Genomic DNA, 17,817 nt, shown 5'->3' with positions numbered 1-17,817 from the left:
CATAAAAGCAAATCCCATTTTTATCTGTAGCTGGTGCTGACTTAAAGATGACTTTCAAAATCAAACAACCCAAAGAGCTGAGCTCATTTCTAGACTGTCAGCCTGCAATTCCTCTCTGCCCAGATGCCGGTGTATCAGTTTGCTAATAGACTGTTTGAGCACCTCACCTTGACCACAGCTTGCTCTATTCTTAACACACAGCACAGGCTCCTGATCATTTTTTCTGCAGTGATAGGAAGCATGCATTCTCCACAGGCCTGGAAAACAGTATTAATCTTCTGCTGTGTACTTTCATTTCATTTCCTGTAAAAATCCATCTTCTGCTACTGGAGTTGACCTAAGGTTAGATGTCAGAGGAACAAATTGCTGTCACCTGCTCCATACCCCAAGAGTAGCTATAAATAGCAAGCTTTATAACCCCACTGATCCTTGAGATACATAGTGATAAATATGCTTCTACCAGCCAAGAGGGAAAAAAGTAAAGCTGCACGGCTCTGGGTGTTGTCTATTATTTGCAGTTGAGACAAATGGTAAAGCTGCATCACTCAAAATGCTTTAAAAGAAAAACAGTAACACTCATTGTATTTGTCTGCTTAAAAGAATTAATTAGTGATTCTTGAGTAGAGTGGTCCAGTAGCACAGCTTTTACATCCAACAACAACAAATTCTTTCTTAGGTCCTGTGGTGTGCTAAGAGTCCAGCTAACAGCTTAGTGTGTTCACTGCTTGGACTCAGATAATGAATTGAAAACCTTTCCAGTAGAACAATTTTCTTCTGGGAAATGCAGCATTATTCAGATAAATCTTCTGCAATATTTTAAAAATGAAATCTTGACAGAAAATATAGGAATAATCTGAAACTGAAAGTGTGTTTCATTTTGATTTTTCTCCTCGTTTCATTAGAGCTTTTTATTTTCCTGTAGGGTGTCAGTCAGACTGTGTTATAAAATAATCAGTTGAATGGATAATGATAACACTGGTACAAGTGAAATGAAACACTCTGAATTACTATTTTTTTAGTTTAATCTCTTGCCCTCTTGTATTCTTACTCCATCCAGTTTCTGGGAATAATGATATTTTAAAGCAAGGGGAAAAAATTAGTATTGCCTAAGGGATGAGAATTGCATCTTCCAACTAACTTTTGTATGAATTAATGCATGAAGCACATTTTTAGCTGGTTTTAAAATGCTACAGGTCCTTGGGAGTTACTCCATTATAACAACTAAGGGGCTCGGACAGTGATTTTGACAATAATGTCTTGGGCTGTCTGAATCTTTTAAGCTTTCTAGCTGTTGATTTGCACTGGCAGGATAGAATGAAGATTGCATATTGTGTTGCAAATGCTTGGATGGTGCTAGCCAGAAAATCTTTTCTCTGGCTTTTAGTACATACCCTGCAGAAGACCTGTAATGCATTTATGGCATAGTAAAACTGCTCCTTACTCTTAATTGGAAGTGGGATAAAGTGGATTTCTGGATGTATAATGTGGCTGTGGATGCTAAGGCAGTTCTGCTGAACAAGTGTATTAAACTTTCTAACTGAGCCCAGCCTGCTGTGAGGGTTTTTTTAGCGAAGCTGCAATGACCTCAGTGTTATGATGGGGTGGGAAGTGTAGGACATGTCTGGTTGTCTCATCTCCCTGATTAATGGAAAAGCTTCCTGTTGCTCTGCCCTCAAGCTACAAAATCCATTAACCACCCCTTGGGGTGCCTGAAATTTATTCTGGCCATTACCATCAATTAGAAAGTTAATAGCGTGATGATTGCTGGGCTCCAGTCCTAGCTATTTGTGTGATTTACACCAGACTGGGGTGAAAATGGGAAGAATCAACACTCAAGGAACCACTTTATGAGCAAGAATTTGGCATTAAGGGTGTGCTGATGTCAGTATGCCTCTATAAACATATGGCAAGAAGAATCATAAGTCATTCTCAATCCTAATTTAAAAGGCAGCTTTTGATTTAAACATACGGAAGAATGACTTTAATATCCAGCACAGCTAGGCTGAGATTTGTTTTGTTGATGACCATAAGCCTTGAGTGAGGCTGGGCCTGTGGGAATGGCTGCATTCTGAGTTGCAGTGTTGCAGAGTGTTCACCACCCTGATGAAGGAAGGGCAGCAATTTGCATCCTACCCTGCTTTTTTGTTTTGATAAATGAGTCAGGTGGACAAGATCTTCCAGACTGGTGCTCTTCCACTTATATTCCACTGATCCCCCAAAATTCCCTTAAGGTAAGAAGGAAAAAGCCTATTGTCAGTAAACTTTCATTCCTTTCTTCCGGGTCTCTCACTGAAAATAATGTTGTAATGGCAAATGGAAGAATGTTGAAAACCACTACTATGGAATTAGGGACAGAGAAAATGTTTGGATCATACACACCATCTGATGAGTGAGCATCAATAACCTGTCAGCTTTTGGATGTATTTGGTATTATATTTTTGGTATATATTAATTAGCTGCCAAAAATCAGTGGAGTTACTGGTCCTTCCCACATGCATCCAGTTGCTGTGGATGTGGATGCGGCACAAAATGGCTCATAAGTAAAGCAGGGGAGATGGCTCTGATGTTTCAGCCAGAGCACCACTTGAGCCAACCTCTCGAGCCTTTCACTGAGAGGGTCAAGTGGAAGTCTTGCTTTGATGGCTACTCCTTTGTTTCTCACTGCTGGCTTTCACCCAGCATGGGATTAGAACAGCTAAAGGGGTTGTGACTCCCAGCCTCCCTGTGCTGCTCTTGACTTCTGCTGCTTTAGTCGGTGAGGGACTGGAGATGAGTCTTTGAGGCCACAGGGAGGTGAGAAGCTGAAAGAGAGTTTGAGAGGGAAAGTTCTGGAAAGTCACCCTCTCCGCTGCTCAGGCAGTGGAGAGGAAACACCCAGTTCCTTCCCCTTACTCAGTGGCAAACGCCAGCCTTGCTGGGAGTCTGGTATACAGGCAAAATAGGTGGTAACTCCACAGTTATTTTTCCAAAGTCCTCTGCTCTTGATATCCTATCCCCTTTTCCAGAGCTAATCATGCAAGTGGTCACTTAGCACAGCAGAGAGAGGTTCCAGAATGTAGCTGGCCCCCAAAATGGGGTTGCCCATAGCAAATAGTGAATTTACTATTCACTATGAGTGCACTCCTGCAAAACAGTGCCTTGGAAGCGCTTCCAGAACAGAGTCCAGTCAAATCTCAGTGCATTATTTTTCACACAAAAGCTTGGTAATTGTACACTTGAAATAAAAATCTTCATGTCTTGCATTCTGACAGCAAAGATCCTTCTGATCTCCTGGAAGTAATTGCTTCCAAGCAAGGGCAAATTGATCACTGAAGCTATCCAGTTCCATGTTTATGATGGTGCATCTACACCGTAAATAGTTTGGATTCACATGAGAGTGTGATCAGGATCTGATCTCTGATCAGCAGGCAGAGGAGTGGGGAATCTGAGTATGGATTTTATCAACTGCCAGAATCTTCTGTTCTTAGCCTGCTGACATGAGAAACCATTACATTGTGCAGTTACAGGGGGTTTACTGATCTAACAGGATGAGACAGACATCTAAAATTAGAGAAGCTGTAAAAGGGAGGAGGGGAAAAGTGCATCATTCCCATCTAATCCAAATTTGATCTTTTTTCAGGCTAAAATATTTGATGTTGCTCTTTTCTTTGGGTATCCAACATTTATGCAGCTATGTCTCTGAAGCCTGAAGATAAAAAGCCCTTCTCCACAATAGAGTGGAATGTTACTTCTGCTATTAAAGGCAGTGGCATCAGAAACTGATGTTTAAAAAGTTGTTTAAAGACATCTTACATGTATAGAATGTCTCTGTATTTTTTCACATGGAAGTTTGTTCTGAGTTATGCTGTTCCATGGCTAGTTTATTAAGATAGGAGGATATGAAGAGGAATTATGCAATGGAAAACACATGTCACCAGAGCTAAAACAGACACATCTACATTGGTGTTTTAGCTTTACCTCATTGTATTTTTGATTCTGTACTATTGATTTTGTGTACCACAGACTATTTCTTCTCTAGGTTTTATTTTCCATTGAATTTACCAGGTGTCTCCAAGAAGAAGCTGAGTGAACAACACAGATTAGTTTGTTCTAAGGGTTGTTCACCATGGCTTGTACAGGCATGATTGATCTCTGCAAAGAATGCTGTGCTTTAGCAGAATAGATATCAGCCAGTCTTGAGCAGTTCAGAGAGACAAGCTTTGCATCACAGCAAGGGCAGTGCAGATCAATTCAGGTGGATAATTCTGATCTCAGGACAAGAGTGCTTAAGACTATTCAGCACCATTGTCCAACTTTCAGGTGATAAAAAAGCCCTTACAAGACTTAGAGCCTCATGCTTGGGCAGTTACAGAGACTTTATGTCAACTTTCAGTCCTGCCAGCGAGGTGGTGTGGTTTAACCCCAGCAGGCAGCAAGGCACCACCCAGCTGCTCTCTCACTCACCCCCCAACCCCAGTAGGATAGGGAGGAGAATCAGAAATAAAATCCTCAAACTCATTCCTTGAGACAAGAAAAGTTGTTGAAACAAAGTAAAATGTAACAAATAAAGGGAGGGAGGGGAGGGGGGGAGAGAGAGAGAGAGGTAACCCCCAAGAAAAACAGGTGATGCACAATACCATTGATCACCACCTGCTAACAGAGACCAAATTGTTCCCAAACTGCTATCGGCCTTTCTTCCACTTAACTCTCCCTGTTGATATAAGCCTGGCAGGATGGTTAAAATATCCCTTTGGCCAGTTTGGGTCTGCTGTCCTGGCTGTACTTCCTACCAGCTTTTTGCACTTTCTTACTGACACTAACTAGTCCTTGACTTTGCATAGTCCCCACGCAGCAACAACCAAAATGTTTGTGTTACCAATGTTTTCCTAATGCTGAATCCAAAACAGAACACTGGACCAGCTGCTAAGGAGAAATGAGCTCTGTCCCAGCCAAAACCAGAATAATGGTTCTCATTTGTGTGCTACCCTGATTATTAGGAGAATTCTCCTTTTCCCTGTCCTTGTATTTAACAGCCATAAGTCTTGCCGCTGTCTAATGCTGTGCATTATGGTGTGAGCGGATTTGCTCTTCTGTTTTGTCCAACTGGGAACTCTTGCATGTTCATCATAACTGACCATTTCCTTCACCTTTCATCTGACACAGATAAGAGTAAAAAAATAACCTCACCCTGATTGCGTAATTTCCTTTCATCCCATACAACCTGTCTTGTCTCCTGCTGGAATATTCCCATCGTCCTTATCCCATGACTTCTGAAGCAATTGACCAAATTCTTGTTGATCTTGACACAGGAACAAGTATTCTCTACTTCCATGAGTTGGTAACCTGAATTACTAACTCTCCACTGAAACGGCATGGAAGGCAAAATAGGCAAATTTACTTTTCTTGACCCATTACTTGAGAGACAAGAAGCTCATCTGTGCCACTTACAAATGATATCTCATGGCCCTCCCACTCCCCTATATTCTTTCTGCCTGAATTGGGTAATATTTTGAAAAATTTATCCAATGCAATATTTAGAATGGGGATTGGATGATGACTTATGAGCTGCTTTTCCTGCCTGTCACATCTTTAAATTATTTATAACAACAATCAGCTGAACTGTATTAAGCCAAAAATTACAAGAAATTTGAGTGTGTACGTTTGTTTATTTAGATTACTCCAAATAAAAGTTGATTGAAATTGAAAAGAACTGAATTACTTTAACTGATTATGCAGAGAAATGTCAATTTAATAGTTTCCTATTGTTTCTTTGTAATTTTTTTTTACTCCCTCTCCAAGTCTTTTTGGTGGCTTCTGCAGGTGGGAAACTTTATTTTATGATGAGGAAATTCTTCCCATTAGTGGAAAAAGTGAGTGGAATTCCTCCCATGAGTAGAAAATTCTTCCCATGAGTGGAAAAAAAATGCACATTTCATTAAAGTCATAGAAATTTATGATTTAATTTCATGTAAAACCTACAGTCACAGCTCAGACTGTAAGAAAATATTTTCAAAATGGAGGTTTGAATCTGTTCTAAAATCCCTGTTTAAACTGTTCCTAATTTTGTATTTCTTCATTTTGCCATTGATAGCAAGACTTCTTCCAATCCTTATTTACTCTCATAAAACCCCAGAAAATTTTAAACTGTCAGGATGGAATGGGAAGATGGTGGAGCCTGAGGGGACTTGAATTTGGCTCTGTCACAGACTTCCTTCAAATGTAGGATTAGTTATCTAGTCTTTCCCTCTGTTTACCCACCTAGACAGTGGAAACAGTACTATTTGCCAGCCTGCTGAGGGCCTCATGAGAAAAAAATAATCAGAAATGTGTTCACTTACGGAATGAGGCATGTGGGTCCCTTGAGTTTTGAAATACCTTATTTTTCTTTATGCTGGAGATGTCAAAAAATTTAATTTCAACCTGCCTGGATAAATTTGAAGTGTTTTCATGTTGTGACATGTTCAGTGCTCTTACAGATATTTAAAGAAATACTGATCAATTGTTTGGCTTGGCACTGCTCTCAGACCATTGCCCTCTTGAACCAAAGTCTTACAATACTCTTATGAAACCCTTTTCTACATGGAAATTTTGTCCAAGGACACAGGACTTACTGTGTTTGCATCTTGCAATTGCTCTTCCAGGTGGAATTGTATAACTGTATTTAAAATGTGTCAGTCTCCATGAGCTAAGCAAACAGATCCCATTAGAAATGTGAAAAGCCTTGGGGAATTATTTATACAATGAATTACAATGACAGTGGTGAGAAGTGTCTGGGTGAAGCAAGGTAATTTGCAAAGCACAAGTAACTTTCTATGAAAATAAAGAATTAAACTGGAAAAAAAAAAGTTTCACTCAGATAAAATGAGATCAGGCATTATTACTTTCTGGAAAAAATAGCAGGGTTGCACATGAAGGAGTTAAATCAAAAGAGGCATTAGACCAGAAGTGATATCTATCAATGCCTTGTGAAGGGCTTAACAGGAGGAACATGTGAACATAAATGGCCAGCTGTTGAAGAAGACTTTGACATTACTAGCTTTTGTGAAATATGGTGGTGTGGCAAAAATCAATGGGAAGCTTTACTACCTGGCTATGAAACCAAAGTAAAGAGTTTCAGTTTAAGGGATGAAGGAATAGCACCTCAACCTCAAAGTCTCCCCAGAAAAAAAGAGTGCAAAAATCAACAGCTCTACAGTAGAGATTACAGACAGGCCTAAAACACTGCATTCAGGAATAGAAATTTGCTCCAGAAATACCAGCTCCAGTATTTTTTGCATTCAGACATGAAAGATCATTTTTAATGTCTTAATTATTCCTTTATTCAAAAACATGTTCATTTGAAAGCCTTTTATAAGTGCAGCCCGTAGCTCTGCAGTTCTGCCTTCTGTGATCTGAAAGGCTTCTTTCCAAAAATCTGCTCTTGGAGAGATTAATACGATAGCAACTGGCAAATCTTGGGCTCACCTGGCCATTCCCTTTGGATGCAAACCAGGTGGCAAACTCAGTTATGTGTGAGCTTGGAACACAAGGTCTAATAGTCATTGCTTAACTTAAAAAATGCCTGGCTTGTGCCCAGGGTAAATTCATGTGCAGAAGGAGCAAAAGGCCAGAGCCCATCTCTCACACTGCTCCTGGTCAGGACAGGCTGCCCTGCTCTGCTGCTCACAGACCACACTACAGGTGTTCCTGGTCCTGGCTGCCACTTGGACCACGGTTAGAGCAGCAAATTAAACTGTGGAGGGAGGAGGGGGATAAGGACATGAAGTGCAGTGTTCTCATGGTGGACCTGGGGGAAGCAGTCAAGTTAATATGTGAAAACCAGGTATAACTTGTGGGAAGAGGAAAAAGAAAAGTAAATGGTGCCAATTAAAGTGATTGCTTCTTAATGATGTGTGTTAAAACAAGTAACTTAATCTGTTAACATGGGAAGAAAGCTGTACTCAATAAGCAGGAGACATGAGACAGCTTAAAGTCTGCAAGTAATGGTTTTCTTTTTTTCTCATGGAGTATTCCGGAAAGATCTTGATGCAAAATAAAAAAGCCCTCCTGACCAAATGATCAACTGTTCAATTCTTCAAGTCTTCAGCATTTTATGTAAAATAACTATGAGCAACCTTAAATTTGTAACAAAGGAGAAAATAGCAACTTGCTAGGGAATTTATTTAATCTATATATTCAAACTGACAGTACTCTGAATGTCAGCCTGTGCTTCTTGAGAAAGAAGAAAATTTCCATAGGGTTCATGTTGCTTGTTGATTCAGAATGCCTTTTATAATTATGAAATATTGGTAGGAATGGATTGAGATATATTCATGACAGTAGGTGGACTAATGGAATTCAGTGACTTTATTTAAAATGTGCAGGAGTTTATTATAATACTGTAATAGAAATGTCATTTACCCTGACGGGAGGAGAAGGAAAAGCCCTGTCAATGAATAATAATGAAGTTATTTAAATGTCAGCTTTCTTGCAAATAGTTTGCAAAACAGAAATTATTCTACCTGTTTCCAGTTTTGTTTTAATTTATTACTGGGAAGGCCAGAGCTTCAATCTCACAATCCTGGTACATTTTTATACTGTGAAATGAGCTAATTATCATGAAAATGTTTATCTTCTTGTATTGTCTTCTGCTTTACTGAAAAAATAGGGAGTTGGTTTTAAACAGCTACTGGTAAAATTTGGGATTTAATGATAGCAATTACAACTAATATGGTGGGACAGGTGTGAAGTTCAGAATTGAATCTAAATACTTTTATTTTCTGAATGTTATTCTTCTACTGTCATCTGCATTTCAGTGGCATCCACAACGTACCAGTCCCATCCCCCTTCTCCCCCCATACAATTTGAGACACCATTGCAACACACGTGTCTACACAATAAAATAGGGCTTACTGTTCACTCATTTACATATGGTTATTCCATTAGCTGTAGCTATTTAGAGGACATAGTTTATTTTTGTGTTTTCAGCTCTGCAGGTCCTGGTTTTAGAGCTTTACAATGGTTTCTCCAGGCATTTGCTTGCTCATGTTATACAGATGGACTAAAACTGATTTCTCTCTGCAGAACTTCAGAGGAGCAGCCTTCCACACAAAATGTGGAGATGTTGGTTGCTGCATATCCTTTCCCCTTCAGATAACTGGGATTGAATTTGTTGATCCTACTCTGTCATTAATGCCTACACCCTGCTGAGGTGCATCTGTCTTTTGCAGCTCTTCCAGGTTAGGCTGGCTTCCTGGGCCATCCAATGGCTGATGTGTTTTTATGGGTTAGGAGTCTCATGCTGCTTTATACACCCATTTAATAAGACAAACAAAGGTTGTTATCTAGGCTGCTAATCAATGCCTGCTTGTATACATATACATACATATATATATATATATATATATATATGTATAAGAAATGAGACAAATGCAGGTTGGTGGTACGCCTGGGTTAGATCCCAACAGTGACTTCCCATGTATGCAGTGTTTCATTTGATATAATTATTTTTCCCCACTGCTCTGCAAATGTTTATATTACCATTTCTTTGTATTAAAACAGTTATGGATGCCTATCTGCTCTTGTATATATAACATTTTCCCCCTTCCCCCCTGCCCCTGTTAAAATTAAGGGTAATTGTAATGTGGTACAAAAGAAAAATCTGGTAAATGGGAAGGTAGAAGGAGCAGCTATTGTCAGTTTAGAACACAATAATGAGAGTAAGATCTAATAGTAGCTCCTTTGATTGCTTGTGAATTCGTTCATCTGAAAAAAAAGGATGTTTTTCTAAGCTTTTAAATCTTTCAGTTTCTTTTATGGATGTTGACAGCAGCACACGCTTCCATCTGTATAGAGTGTTACCTGTAAATAAAGCTGTGAATGCAAAACAATTGCCTAGAGATTTGAAGTAAGAAGTGGCTGGCAATTCTGAGATTACCATTTGCAATAGGTTGTTGACATAATTTTGCCTGTGTTGTGGCAGGGGTACTGGCTGCCATTCTTGAACAATTTCAAAGCAAATTTTATATCTCAGATTTTCTTTGCTCCTATCCCCTTTTGAAGGATCCCATTTTGAATTCATTGTCACTAGTATAAGAAAAAGCAGCGTTATTTTGTTAATATATTTTTCCGAACTCAGCAGGTCAGATTTAGTCCATACTATCTTTGCATGTCTTTGTCAGCTTGAACTTCACAAAGCGTAGCTTTTGGGGTTTAGGCAGAGAGCAGCAGAAATACTCATTTCTGATGAGACTTGGTGGTGCGGTGGGGCAAGGTAACAAAGGGAAGCTGCAGTCCTTGGCCAGGCTGTGTTCAGAATCCTGTGATCCCCTCACCCGGATGTTGGAGCATCTCTGAAATATTTGGAAACAGTAACAACCAGCACAGTATCCTACTCCTCAATCCTCTGAGGAAATAGCTCAGTTAGTTTATATGTGCTCCTGAGAAAGATGACCTTATAAAGGGAAAGATCAGTCAGCAGCTGAGAATTTGACATTAATGTTCTAAACAGCAAAGGTCATACATGCACACAGGAGGGCGTGTGTTTATTGGAGGGAAGGAGAAATCTATAGACATAAATTATAGGGCAGTTGTTATATGAGCAGGCAGATAGTGCAAAGGCCTCTATAAAGTTCCTAAGTAGAAAGACTCAACTTTAATGCAGATTCATGTTTTAGTTCAATTCATCTTTCATGGATAAAGCTCTCAGCGGCTGCTTTCTTGTTTTATTCATGCAAAATCTGAAAATTGCAAAATTTGAAATCCCAGAAGCTATAATATGAATGTAGATATGGTACTTGATTCAGAAATGTTCCACCCTTCATATTCCACACACACACACAAAAAAAAAAAAAAAAAAAAAAAAAAGAGAAAGCATTAAAGGTCTTAAAGCCTTTGTGAAGTTAGTCACTGTTGCCCTGATAGGAGAGAACCTGCTAATAAGGAGTGCCAAGACTTTATTTCAGCATGTCTGGCCTTGGAGTGCTTAGCAAAAGGGAAATTTCATGTTACTGCTTGCAAGTGAACATTTGTACATGTTACAAATGAGATACAGGAATATGTTATGCTTTTGAATGTCTGTTACCCAAATACATGCTCCTTTCTGCAATTTATGGATGCCAGCTCTACTGGGCTGGGCTGATTATCTAAATCCCTGGGATACTGGAACAGAATTCAGGCAAGCATGAGCTGCATAATGAACAAAACCTCTGCTGATGATTGATCTTGGTTCCAGTCACGTGTTAAGAGTAACTCCTACAGGAACACTGGACAGTCTTATTTGTTCACAGTTTTTGTTCTTCCCCAAGACATGTAGTCAGTGTTTTTATGGACAAGCCTCATTTCAGAAATATTTTACTTTCTCAACTGAATGGTGGCTTTTAAAGGAAGAATAATGTGTCCATCCTTTCTGCTAGTCAGTGTCAGAGAAGGTACTTTGGAATACTCTGAGATGAGCCATGTTAACAAAATCAGTCCAAGCTTGGAGTATATGATGCATTGATAACCTTAGTCTCTTGCTGTCTGCTATTTGGCATTTCTGACAATCATTATCTTCTGTATGCAGAATGTAGCATTTCTTATTGTGCATGTTTAAGATGTTTTGGGAAGATGCTGGTTGAATTTTTCCTAATCTAATTTAAATGCAAATTATAAACACGCACATGATGCTGTGTGTATATAATTAAGTATCATTATATACTACATGAATCATTGAAAAAGCTCTGGAGAGCCATTCTGCTATTTAAAGCATGACTTATATTGAAAAGCTGCCAAGTGACTTGTGGTTTTGTGATTAAGTGTTTGTACTTATAAGAATCTCTCTTGAATTGTAGGTCAACAGATTATGGGACAACATATGAGAAACTGAATGATAAAGTTGGTCTGAAGACTATTTTGAGCTACTTGTATGTTTGCCCAACAAACAAACGTAAGGTAGGTGACGATGTGTTGCGTCATTTTACCTTTATGATGCTATTTCTGCCCTGGAGAGCTCTTCTAATTTCCTCAAAAACTGTTACTCTTTAAGTAGCAGGAATCTCTCTGTCACTTTTGCCTTGAAAAAAAATGTGTTACTTTATTAAAATTGTACCATCTATACCACTTAGCAGTAATACTTGAGGGAAGGATGGCCATGGACAGGTACCGTGCATGTGATTGTTTGCTTTCCTTCTGGATGGTGTTGATTTTGTTCTCTGGAAGAGAGAGAGACTTGTTAAAATGGCAGAAATGCATCTACAGTGACCAGATTGTATGTAACATTATTTGTCTTTTAAGTGCTCCCAAAGGTGAACTGAACAGGATTTGACAAATTCCTGCAGAGAAAATGCCTTCAAAGCCCAGAAGGTTTTAATCATTCAGACACCCTAGTGACTAACACTTTACTATGAATTTATAATGCTGACACATTCATGAAAGGAATCTGGATGCCTTCTTTGAGATACCTTTTTGACAAAATTTTTTTTCATTTTCTACTCCTTGTTTTTTAGTCCTTGAGTCACTACAAGCAAAACTGAATTTCATTGGCAGAAAATATTAGTAGACTCACCTCTAAAGGAGGCTGGGTGTGATTGGGTAGCTGAGATCACTATAATGCTGTTCTCACTATACTGAAACAATTTTGTGCTCTTTAAGACAGACTGTGAAAGGAAGAGGCAGCTGTCCTAACCAGAGAGGACAATGCTTAGCAGTTTAACTTCCAATTAAATGGCCCCAAATTAGTGGAGAGATGTCATCCCATTGATACTGACCCTTAAGAAGATGTGAAACTCTTCTCTAGGAGCTGAAGAATGAAATGATCTTGCACTCTCCCACTCCCTGCCCTTCTCTGCCACTCTTGTTTGTGTAGCCATCTGGTGAGCTGGATCCAGGACTGATCTGCCTGAAAACTAATCCCTTTCCAGCTCAACAACTACGTAGATGGAAGGAGAAGGCTTTCAGGCAGAAGTGTGGAACTATCTTTTCTAGCAGAAGTCTGCTGTAAAGTTGGCCTATAGTCAATATGATCCAGTGCCAGAGGAAAGCTGCAACACCTGGGTTGAGAGGACCTAGGTCTGGTGGAAAGATTGAATTTTTCAAAGTTTATTTTAGCAGAGCAGAGTTAGACTTGCAGGGAGAACTTCAGGAGGCCCTCCTTGTGCTGTCTGTTTTGGTAGAACATCAGGCTATTCTGTCAATAAACATTTAATTTTAGACACCCAAATAGTCCCCTGAGGCTAAAAGGGCATGGGATGTGTCCACACTAAGAATACTTCTACATGGAAAGCAAAAATACTGAAGCTCAAGGTCTTTATTATACCTGATGTGGAATGAAAAGCTGAAGAAAACATATTTCAAAGTTTTGCCACCAAGGAAGAATCTATGGCTCCTAAGACCTGATCCCCTGTTCTCTCCCGAAACTCTCATAACCCTTTCAGAAACTCTGATCACACTGAAAGTTGCATCTTGTTTCACTAATGTGGGCTGGGTGGATAGCTGCAGAAATACTTTTAAAATTTAGGACTCAACTCCTCTAAACTCCATGAGTTTTATAAAACTTGTGCCCTTCATGTGAAGGGTTTATACACTGCTGCAGTTAGTGCTGGGCAAATGCTAACAGTGTGTTTTCCCTAAATATTATTGTCTGTGGTGATTTCTCAGACTACACCTGCAGCCTTCAATGTCCTTTGTTCCACAAGGCCTTCCTTAGCAGAGAGAAAAGGCTTCTTCAGTAGTGGAAAAGAAAATGGTGCATTTTTCATCTTGTAGTTGTTAGATGAGAGACCTTCCTACAGCAGTGATCTGTAAGGGGGTCAGCATGTGCTTAACTTACTGAAGTTGCCTTGTTTTGGAAAAAAAAAATTCTTTTAGCACATATTTAACTTTTAGGAGTAGTTCCATTGAAACAGAAGGTAAATTTTGAACTTAGCTGACTCAGGACTGATTGCTTGTAATGAAAAAAAGCAAGTGTAGCATTTATGTGTCTTGTCTCTGCAAAGCAGAGCAGTTAGAACAGTGAATGGTAGAATGCATGTAATTGGATTTATTAAAATAATTGATAGATTTGTTCATGAATTTCTGATTATTTTCACATTCTGGAAATGAACAAACAACATCATGTTGAATAAATTGTTTGTTGTAATTTTATTTGCTCTTCTCCATCTAGAAAAAAAATGGGTTTATAAATACGCAGTATTTGCAGAGCTTCCCACAGCCCATGCATGCCAATTTATTTCTAAAAGCTTTTGACTTCCAATTCATGTCTCTTTACTGAACAAAATTAAATCCTTTAACTAGACATCGCAGGCAATGTCATATTGCAAAAGGGTGCTTGAAAGGGTGCTTGGGAAAAAAAAATTAGAACAAAGTCAATCATTATTTACAATTTAAACTGATGACCTATTGCTGTTGCTTGGCATTGTTCTGAATTACAATATTTTCCAAAGGAAATGACAAAAAGTGGTTACTAGCATAGTGATGTATAAGTCTTGGCAAAGAGAAGTGAAACATTTTTTTAGTTTTCTTTCCTTTTACTGAATTCCTGTGCTACCTGGTCGTATGACAGATGACACAGATCAGGGGGTAAAAAATGTACCACATGGATCTTGCCAAAGACACAGAGCCTGTTTGAGTATTTGTCAACAAGTCTTCAGAAGAGATATGTGCAATGTGCAATAAATCTCTAGGCTTAGGTATGTCAACATTGGTTTATTTGTTAAGTTCATAGAGCCTTCTGTGATGAGAAAGAAAATTATTTGAATGCTTCTACATGAAGAAACACTGTTAGGGAATAATGCTGATGGATTAAAAACGAAACTAAAATTTAAATCCAGGTAGCTACCTTGAAATTCTGTTTTCACAGAAGTGTGTTGTTCATTTTCCTAGAAACTCACATGCACTAACCTTTGCAGTCTTTCTCTATTAAAGCCTTTCAGATAGGTTGTTTTTACTCATTGCATGGAAAATCATAGGCATACACACATAAAAAGTGAATGGGTCATGGTGGGAACTCCAGAATTTGTTTAACTGGAGGTTTTCTCTGACTCAGGAAGTGCTGCTGGCTGATTTAGATGCTGTATCCTTGTAGGAAGCACACTGTGTTCTCTGCAAAGAGCCAGTTTGTGCAGCCCATTCGTTCTTTGTAATTTCAAGCCCTTGTATCTGTGTATCTTCAGTTAATTAACAAATGCTGGGTGATAGGATCTGCCAGTGACTTTTATACTATTAATAGTCCATCAGATGTTTCCTGTGGGTTTGCATTTTTGTGGTAGTGTTTGTTTGTTTTATTTTTTTCTCTCCCTTTCCACAGGCCTGCCTTGAGTTTTTGTTTTTTTTTTTTTTTTTGCTTTATTTCTCCAACTGTTCAGATTTTAATTGCTGTGTGGAACAGTGTTACCTTTTTTTTCTCTCTTTAAAGATGAATGAATTACAGATGCTTTCATCTTCCTTAATATTCACTGCTTGTGTTTATCACCTTTATCACAGTGTGCTAAGCATTGTCCTGTTGAGTGTGTAGCACCAAGACAGCAGATATTTATTGTAAATAAAATTGCTTGAGTTTCAGTGCTGTCTGGATCCCAAACTACTTCAAATTTATTTATATTAATGAGTTTTAAATGAAAGGAAATTAAAGGAATGGCAACCTAGCCTTCTGTTCTTTCTAGCATTGGCTGGTAGTTCTGCACAGAATAGTTGGCAGAAGTTTCTATTAGTCAAGACAGTAGGAAATTTACCCTTATTAGCTGAAATGGGAATGATTGATTGCTACTTTCTATCCTGTGGTATTAGGCGAGTTGATTTGCTTTAGGGAAGTTCTGTTTCTGAAATGTAAACTGCCCCTCTTGTATAAAGGGTAGGACCTGGAGCTGCGTGTTTTACACTGGCCTTTGTACCCACTCTTCTAAGGGGTGTGGAAAATGTCCACAGAGGGGAACAGTTCCACCTGGCATTGCTGTTTCTCAGGAGTCTGCTTATCTTCAGTTGCTAAAAACAGTTTGGGAACACTTCTAAAAATTCTATTTCTGACTTGCCTCACTATAGAAACTTTCAGAACTCTGATGTGAGGGCAGGTGTTGATTTTTTCAGTCAAGGAATAACAGTTATTTCCGGCCATGTCCTCCTTGTAGCCTCTGTAAATCTTGGTGTGAAGGCTGTCAGTTTGTAGTGGAGAGGTTAGAGCTCTGCAGAGCTCTGGGCACACCTCACTGTGGACTAAGTCAATCCTGTGGTGGTCAAGGGATGGCATCCTTAGAAAATTAGGCACAATGGGAAACCAGCCTCTGTCAGTCATGCCAGTAGCACATTGTGTGATTGCAGTCCACTATTGCTGAGATAAAAGCAATTATTTTCTTGTTCTCCTCTTTATATTTGAAATTTGGAAGGAAAGGTCCTTGTTAGCTGCAGGCTGTGAGTCCAGCCTTCAAAGAGACAGTCATAAGAGACCAAAAAGGCATATGTGAATGGTTGGAATTGTTCGGGGTGTTTTGGTCGGTGTTTTATTGCGTTTGGGTTTGTGTTTTTTTTTTTTTTCTTTTTGTTGCTTTCTTTTTTTTTTTTTTTTTAATGTTATAGTGAGCAGCAGATTTCAAGGAGGTGTTTACTGAGAATTTTTTCATACCTTTTTAAAGGGAGGAACCACCTTGTCCTGCCATGTTTTGGAGCTCAAAACATAAATTTGTTCAAACGGAAACTTCTGTTTGGATTAAATGCTGTATAACACAGGATGGTACATGAAATGTCTCCTGTGCTGTGACCATAATTAATGATTCTTTATAGCCTCATAATTTGCTTCAGAGAGAGTATTTTTTCTCTAAATACAGTGGTCTAAATCTGTTTCATCCAGCAGTTTGAGCTAAAGGTTCTACCTCATCTTAAAAGGCTTGAAATCCTGAACCTACAAGAGATTATCTTGGACTTCAGGGGTGGTTCAGTGGATAACACTGTACACATGCAAACAGTTCACCACCCATGGGAAGAGGGATGTGTCACACTGAGAATTAAGAAGTCTTTAATTTTCTGCAGTTCAGCAATAATGATGGATTAAGTCGACTGGTTTACAAGCCTCTGGTGGTGGTAGCTGGAAAATCTGATAATCTTGGGATGCCCTTGGGTTAATGCAATTACAGTTTTCACTTTTGCTTGTAATACTTTTAGATTCAAGAGTAATTCTAGCTGTGAACCAGATAAACAAGTATAGCCTTTATTTCCATTTCAGAAACTGTCTTTTCTGCCTCCCATCTCACATGCAAACAAGGATAACTTTTCACTAGTTTAGGAAGGTGGTCTGTTGCTCACATCTGTTGGATATGATCTGGCAGTTGGGTAGTTTCTCTGGAGTCAGTGAAGATGTGTCACTGTAAAGCTGGTGCTGGTCTTTAATACTGAGTTCATGGGGAAACAAATAATTAACAACCATTTGGTCCATATTAACAAACTGAAGGCAGAGCCTCATCTTTCAAAGTGAATATTTTTACTTTTGAAGTGTCTGGCGGCATCTGCTACCAAACTTTCTGATTCATGGCTGCAGTACATGACAGCTCTCACAATAGCCATTACACACAAAGCCCTTGCCATTACTCTATATCCATATCTCTTCTTGGATATAAAGTGAAATCAAAGCTCATTTATTCCACTTCTGCTCTTGTAAGCCTGTCAAATATAGTGGCAGTTTTGACATTTCCTCACTCAAAGTAGCACTACAGCATGCCTTTGTATCTCACAGAAGTCTCCAAGGGCACACTGGGTGTTGAAACTAATGGTAGGAATGTATAAGCCACAGAATTCAACTTTAGAGTTTCAAAAATGTTCTTTCCCTTCTGAGTCTGTTCCCTGTTTTCTGCAAACTGGACAATTAAAATTTATGCAAGATAATCTCTTGTTGAATGT

General features: G+C 38.9%; 1 protein-coding gene across 4 annotated transcripts in view; it reads left to right on the top strand.

Annotated features, from left to right (window-relative positions):
- The window catches only part of LOC137478275 (VPS10 domain-containing receptor SorCS1-like), a 261,330-nt gene that overhangs the window by 104,990 nt on the left and 138,523 nt on the right, over window positions 1-17,817 (top strand). For all 4 annotated transcript variants that reach the window (XM_068198011.1, XM_068198008.1, XM_068198009.1 and 1 more), the window contains exon 3: window positions 11,790-11,889. In XM_068198011.1, the coding sequence (XP_068054112.1) occupies window positions 11,790-11,889 (100 nt within the window). The remainder of the gene's footprint in view (window positions 1-11,789; window positions 11,890-17,817) is intronic.

The sequence above is a fragment of the Anomalospiza imberbis genome, chromosome 8 (assembly GCF_031753505.1).
Source record: "Anomalospiza imberbis isolate Cuckoo-Finch-1a 21T00152 chromosome 8, ASM3175350v1, whole genome shotgun sequence".
NCBI classification, from domain to species: Eukaryota; Metazoa; Chordata; class Aves; order Passeriformes; family Viduidae; genus Anomalospiza; species Anomalospiza imberbis.
The sequence above is the reverse complement of the archived record's forward strand: the minus strand, read 5'-3'. Positions and strand labels throughout refer to the sequence as shown.